The sequence below is a fragment of the Alosa alosa genome, chromosome 15 (genome assembly GCF_017589495.1).
Source record: "Alosa alosa isolate M-15738 ecotype Scorff River chromosome 15, AALO_Geno_1.1, whole genome shotgun sequence".
In the NCBI taxonomy this organism is placed as follows: Eukaryota; Metazoa; Chordata; class Actinopteri; order Clupeiformes; family Clupeidae; genus Alosa; species Alosa alosa.
Window position 1 is genome coordinate 29,924,946 of NC_063203.1, and position 7,115 is coordinate 29,932,060.

Consider the following 7,115-nt stretch of genomic DNA (forward strand, 5'->3'; position numbering starts at 1 on the left):
TTTGTTCATGACATTGCAGTAAAAAGTTGTTTTAGAATGAGTGTAGCCTACACACAGAACATGCAAACTCTGGTTCAGGTCAGATCAGTTCGTGTCACAGATATGGAGCGCAGAAAGGTCATTTTTCATTACTAAATAAAAAAAGGCATTTATTTCTGTAAGGCACACACCACATGTCTGTAAATTGCTCAGCCCCAAAGCCCCCCTCCACCATGGTTCTTATATTGCCAGATTCTGCCCTACACATACATGAAAGTCATGTCCAGTTGACAGAGATACATTTCAAAATTCAAATTAATGCAAGTATTAATATGAATTGGTGGCAGATCTGGGTAGCCTAGACTGTTCTGAAAAAATATAGCATGTGCAAATGGCACTTGCGATGACCAGGATAACTGCTTATAACTAAAGGTAGTGAGAATGGACAAAAATAGAGTAGCCATAGGGCTAAATAAAAAAATGGCATTTATTTCCGTAAGGCACACACCACATATTTTTCACATTTGCTCAGCCCCAGAGAATCCCTCCACCATGGCAATGATATTGCCATATTCAGAACAGTCTGCCCTCACACATGTGCCAGCTGACAGCTTGCAGTGGTGAGATACATGTCAAAATATAAGAATTTTTATAATACACTTTAAAAAAAATTAAATCAATGCAAGTATTAATACATGAAAATGTGGCAGATCTGGGTAGACTCTGAACTCCCTAGACTCTGAAAAAAAAACTATGTATAGAATGTGTGTATGGCACTTTCATTGACCAGGACAAATGCTTCTAACTAGTGAAAAAGCCCTTAAAACAGTCTAGGGTTCTAAGGGTTAATTTCTTAATTCAGAGCCATGTTACTTACAGCCAAGTACTTGGAGTGGATATCAGAAAGAAACAGTTTGGCCATCAATATAAGATTAAATATCTGCATACAATATTTGTAGTATTTATCATTGTTCTTTGAGTTAACATCAATTGAATAAGACTGATTAAGTAAGGTGCATTATCATAATGTATTTTTTTATTGGCATTGACCTATTTATGGAAAATGTGTTGGAGTGGCCAACAAACTGACCTGTGTATCAGTGTTGGCTTTACACAATGTATTGCCATTATTAAAATAGGCTATCCTAATCTTCAAAACTTTAGTAGTTTTGATTCCCAAGTGCCACCCCAATAAAAAGTCTGGACCCAGAAAATGTGTTGGAGTGGCCAACAAACTGACCTGTGTATCAGTGTTGGCTTTACACAATGTATTGCCATTATTAAAATAGGCTATCCTAATCTTCAAAACTTTAGTAGTTTTGATTCCCAAGTGCCACCCCAATAAAAAGTCTGGACCCAGCTGCCCCCCCCTATAAAATAATCCTGGCTACGCCCCTGATCCTGAGCAATAATGTTATTCATTGACTTTATGAAACTTTTATTTAATTACCATAGAATTGTGCGTGGTAGGCAAGCTACCATGTAGCTATACTGTTCTAAAATGTACTAGCAATGTAGGTAGTAGTGGGAGATACTGTTGCCTTCATGATTTCCTTTAAAAGGAGATATGCAACTATAAACAATGACAAGCCAGCTGGAACCTGTTCTGTAGAGGAGGTGATGAGGTGGGCTGAAGTTGATGTCCACTTCTTGTTCTCTTCACATAGCCTATCAGGCAGCTAATCCTACAGTAAGTGTAGTGAAGGATACTCGTTCAAAAGCTACAGCCTCAGTAGACCTAAAGTTGTTTTATATACAGTAAATAGGATCGCTATTACCATGATGTAGAGGGCAAGAAAGTATAATAGCAATCAGTCTCTCTCATGTGCTCATAAGTAAGGGATAATGTATAGAACGCTGGTCATTATCTGGAAATAGGTCCCGACAGGGCGAACCGGACCCCGACGCGCAGCGGTGGGGTCTTGTTCTGCCCTGAAGGGACCTATTTCTACGCTGAACTTGAATCAAACATTCTTTAGAACACAGCTGATCAACTGTCTGCTTTCACTTTTGAATGAAGTTCCTTGCGTAGTGATATGAAAGATGTGAATTGGAAGCACAAAACCCATTTTCCTTGACAGCAGTCTGTTATACCGAATGTTGGGAAGGTCCATTCAAGTGAATGGAGCATTCTGCAGCATTATGAAGAGCCGTGTAATAACTTCCATTATTATGAGGTCACTTCCTCATGATTTGCAGGTAGCAACTTACAAATGATGGTGACACTGGTTAAGATGAGCACCTCGACCTCAATCGGAAGTCTTGTGACTTTTCTGCTAAAAACATTCTCAGCATCACCTCAGCTCTGTGGTGGAGACCAGACCCATCTGCAGTCGTGAGACACAGCGTGCGACAAGGTTGTGCTGTTTTTTCCCTTCTTTCCCTTCTCATTGCAACCCTTATCAAGCGTATAAATAAAACTCCCACTCTTGACCACATCCTGCACAGTAAAGTCCCCACTTCAAACTTCAATGACCGGCTGTCATTTCAGGGTAGCATAAAAGCATGCAAAATATAATTTTCAAATATTAATTAATGCATTCATTACTCTATTTGTAATGCCATGAATATATCCAACAGGGGGAATGGATTTTTTAAACATGACAGTAAATTAACTTTTGAAATGAAAGACTTCAGAAAATTTGTTCAATATGTTTTTTTAATGATTTAATGATTCACTATGTTTTTAAATTGTTTTTCACTTGATGCATCACCCTTTTGTGGCATGAACCCCCAAACAAGTTGTAACTGCTAGTATGTCATCACATTATGTTTGAGTGTAAGTCCAGAAAGTGTTGCATGCACACACATGTACACACATCCACACAGAAATACAGACGCAGACATGCACACACACTCACATACTCACATACATGCACAAACATCCACAAAGAAATACAAACACAGACATGCGCACACACACACACACACACACAGAAATGCACACTCACAAACAAAGAGGCACACAGTTATATAAACAACTCATCTCACTTTAGACACATTCTTATTTCTGTCAGCTAACGAGAGGTACGTGGAAACCCCATAGAATCAACTGAAGAAAGATGGAGAGAACTGTACCTTGAGATGCAGCCACATGTTTTGAACAAAGAATCGGAAGAGTTATGACAAATAATGTGCATTTGAGGAAGAGGGATGATTTAACACAAACACAACAATTAGCATAAACAGCTTTAATGAAAAAGGCATCCATGTTATGTGTTTTCATTGATCCCTGAGTCATGTGGTTAACCTCCTGACTATTTGGAGGTTGGACAGCTGTTCTCGGAACCTTCTACACAGGAAGAAATAGATGAGTGGGTCCAGGCAGATCTGAGTGGCCGCGAGCCAGAGAGTAAAGTCCTTGGCCACCTTCATTGATTCACTAGTGCAATCGTGCTTGTTTTCCACCTGCATCTGCGTGTAAGGGACCTGTACGATGAAGTACGGGGTGAAACAGACCAGGAAGACCCCCAGTACAAGAAACACCTTCATTTTGATCTTGCGTTTCACTTCCTCGTTCGTGCTCCCAGAACTGTGGTACGACTGGACCACCGCCCGGGCTATGCATGTGTAGCAGAACCCGATCACAACCAGCATGACCCAAAACAGCCAGTTCAGCACCAAGATCACAGCCTTTTGGAAATCCCTTCCCACCTGGGTCTTCATGTCTATGCAGTGGTTGTGTGAGCTTCCTGAGGGTGTCTCGCTGGTCAAGATCACGTTTGGCAGGGCGACCGCCCCCATGACTGTCCAGGTGGCGATGGAGATGGTCCGGCCGAAAAGCAGGTTCTGGCCGAGCAGGCGGCCACACGGCTGGACGACCTTGAAGAAGCGGTCCAGGCTGATGAGGCCCATCAGCACGATGCTGATGCCCATGCAGAAGTAGAATAGGGTGCTGGCGAAACGGCAGGTGAACACCCGAAGCCCCAGAGATGCACTGGGCAGCTTGCTGGCAGCTCTGATGGGCAGTGTCAGCGTCATGAGCAGGTCAGCTGCCACCAGGTTCTTCAGGTACACTAAGAAAGTGGACTCGGTTCTGAGCTGCAGCAGGATCCACATCACTGTGACGTTCAGCACCAGACCCGGGACGAAGAGCAGGAAGTAGAGGCTCGGAACCACCACATCGACCATGTTGTGATTGATGCCACAGTCCTCATATCCATGCACGGAGGAGTTGTCTTGGTACTCAGAGGTGTTCATCATATCTATGCAGTAACAGTCAGACAAAGCTAAATGTGTAAGAATTGACAGCATATCTGCAATGGCATCACTCATTGTTATTGTTGGAGATGTTCCTGTAGTTCATGTCATATCTAATATTTTAATAAGTATAAGTATATATACTTTTTTGATCCCGTGAGGGAAATTTGGTCTCTGCATTTAACCCAATCAGTGAATTAGTGAAACACAAACAGCACACAGTGAACACACAGTGAGGTGAAGCACACACTAATCCCGGCGCAGTGAGCTGCCTGCTACAATGGCGGCGACTTCGGGGAGCAGTGAGGGGTTAGGTGCCTTGCTCAAGGGCACTTCAGCCGCAGCCCACTGGTCGGGGCTCGAACCGGCAACCCTCCGGTTACAAGTCCAGAGTGCTAACCAGTGGGCCACGGCTGCCCCAATAATGATAATTGGCAAGTCTCAAGGAAAGAATAAAGGTAGGTACACTCACATGTCTCTCAGCAGCGGACAGAAACAAGACCAACACGTCCCTGCTGAAATGAGCTTCTTGCGTATGTGTATGCCTCTTATCTATCTATTTATAGTTGTGGATGTTGGAGGTGTGAAAGGCTCTGAAGTCTTGTTCCTATTTAGTGTGGTTAACAGGTTTGCCTCATCACTTGGTTCACATCCCCTGAAATTTTCTGAGAATATCTTTTTTTTTTTTTTCAAATTTGTTTTTTATTGTTTTCTTGAAATGGCAGTACATGAAAGCAGTAAGATGGATACAGGTTTACAATTTTAACAGAGAACCCACCTCCCCCCACCCCTACCCAGACAGCAATCCTAAAATAAAGACTAAGTCAAAATCTAACATAGACACAAGTAAAAAGACCAAAAACAGGTGAAATAAACCAAAACAAACACAGAAATAAGGGGAAGGGGGGGGGGTGTATCTCTGGATTCCTAGATTGAAGATACATGTGCAATAGGCAAAGGGTGTGTGAGCAGGGGCGCCAAGAGAGTCAGACTTGGGAATCTAGTAGGGGTATAAGTTCTGTGGAATTAAGAGAGGAGAAGAGAGATATGAAAGGATCCCAAGTGGAATGGAACTGCGTTGTCCTATTTATGTCCTATTTATACCTAATTTTCTCCAGGTGGATGCAGTTCATTAGGTCTCTCATCCAGTGTACATAAGAGGGTGGCTGTGGAGATTTCCACCTCATAGGGATGGATCTTTTGGCAATTAGAGTGGCAAAGGCTAGGGCATCTTTCTGGCATTTTGAAAGAGTGACTATAGTAGGCGGGAGGCTAAGGAGGGGGTGGGGTCAAGGGCAGTTTCAAGCTTTAGGGCATTTGAAATAAAGCTGAATATGGACTTCCAGAATGTTATTAATTCTGGGCATTGCCAAAACATGTGCATCAGTGTAACTGGGGCTTGTCTGCATCTATCACATGTAGAGTCAATGTCAGGTTTTTATCTTAGAGAGTTTGGCTTTAGTCCAATAAACTCTGTGAATAAATTTAAGTTGGATGAGGCTGTGGCGTGCACAGATGGAAGAGGTGTGGATTCTGTTTAGAACTTCAGTCCAGTCCTCATCATCAAGTTCATAGCCCAAGTCTCCAGTCCTCAAGTCTATCTCCCATTGTTGTCGCAAAATCTTCTGAAGATGCCAATTCTGTAACGCGTGCATATAAGGAGGAAATTACTCCTTTTTTGTGGGGATTCGTTTGCAGTATTCTATCAAGAGGTGTCTCCGTAGGGATAGCTGGAAATTCTTTAAAGTTCTTTCGCACAAAATCCCGAATCTGGAAGTACCTAAAAAGGTGAGATTTAGGAAGCTGATAGTTTTGGGATAGTTTAGAGAAAGAGGCAAATACTTCGTCCATGTATAGATCTTTAAATACCACAATGCCTCTCTTGCGCCAAACCTCAAATGTTTTGTCCTGTAAGGGTGGGGGGAAGGCTGGGTTGTTATTACAAGGAGATAATATAGAAAAGGTCTGAATTCCATAACTACGTTTAAACTGTTTCCAAATTCTCAATGATTGGCTGACAATGGGACTCCAGTTTGGTTTAAGTGGGGGCGTAGACTGTGGTGCACATGCTAGTGCTTCAAGAGACAGTGGTTTGCATTGAGCCTCCTCTAATTGTACCCAGGTCGGAACCCAGTCACTAAGGTCATAGTGACAATGTAGCCAGTATAGTATGCCATGTATATTTGCCGCCCAATAATACGCCAGGACATTCGGGAGGGCAAGCCCCCCTAAAGCTTCCGGTTTCTGCAAAAGTGACTTTCGTATTCTAGTAGAGCCCTTGTTCCATATAAAAGAAGAGATCAATTGGTCCAAAGATTTGAAAAAAGACTTGGGAATAAAGATTGGAATTGCTTGAAAGAGGTACAGAAACTTAGGTAGCACGTTCATTTTAACTGAGTTTATACGTGCAAAGTCAAGTTTGGTGCGCTCTAAAGTAGCTATGAAGTTATTTTTATTCATGTCTGCAAATTTCCGGGTGCTAATAACTCCAAGGTATTTAAATTCATTCTTAGCCAGTTTGAATGCAGCGGCCGAATGGAGGAGGGCTTCTTCCATAATATTTAAGGGGAACAGTTCACTCTTGCTAACGTTGAGCTTATATCCAGACACAACGCCAAACTGTTCAAGGCAGTGAAGAACTCGGGGGAGTGACTTAGCTGGATCCGAAAGATAGAGTATTACATCGTCCGCAAAGAGCGATATTTTTTGTACTATTCCACCCCTTGATATGCCAGAGATCCCATCATCTGAGCGTATGGCTATGGCCAATGGAGAGAGCAAAAAGAAGGGTGGACAGGGGGCACCCCTGCCTTGTCCCCCTCTGTAACTCAAAATAGGGGGAGGAGATGTCATTTGTACGCACTGAAGCCATCGGAGATGTATAAGCTTCATCCAAGCCATAAATCTTTTACCAATACCAAACCTTTTCTGCGTCA

General features: G+C 42.6%; 1 protein-coding gene across 1 annotated transcript; it reads right to left on the reverse strand.

Annotated features, from left to right (window-relative positions):
* Window positions 1-3,216: 3,216 nt before the first annotated feature.
* On the reverse strand, window positions 3,217-4,179 carry LOC125307932 (P2Y purinoceptor 13-like). Its single transcript, XM_048264062.1, has one exon. It carries the CDS (start codon window positions 4,177-4,179, stop codon window positions 3,217-3,219), a length of 963 nt encoding a protein of 320 aa, XP_048120019.1.
* Window positions 4,180-7,115: the final 2,936 nt, after the last annotated feature.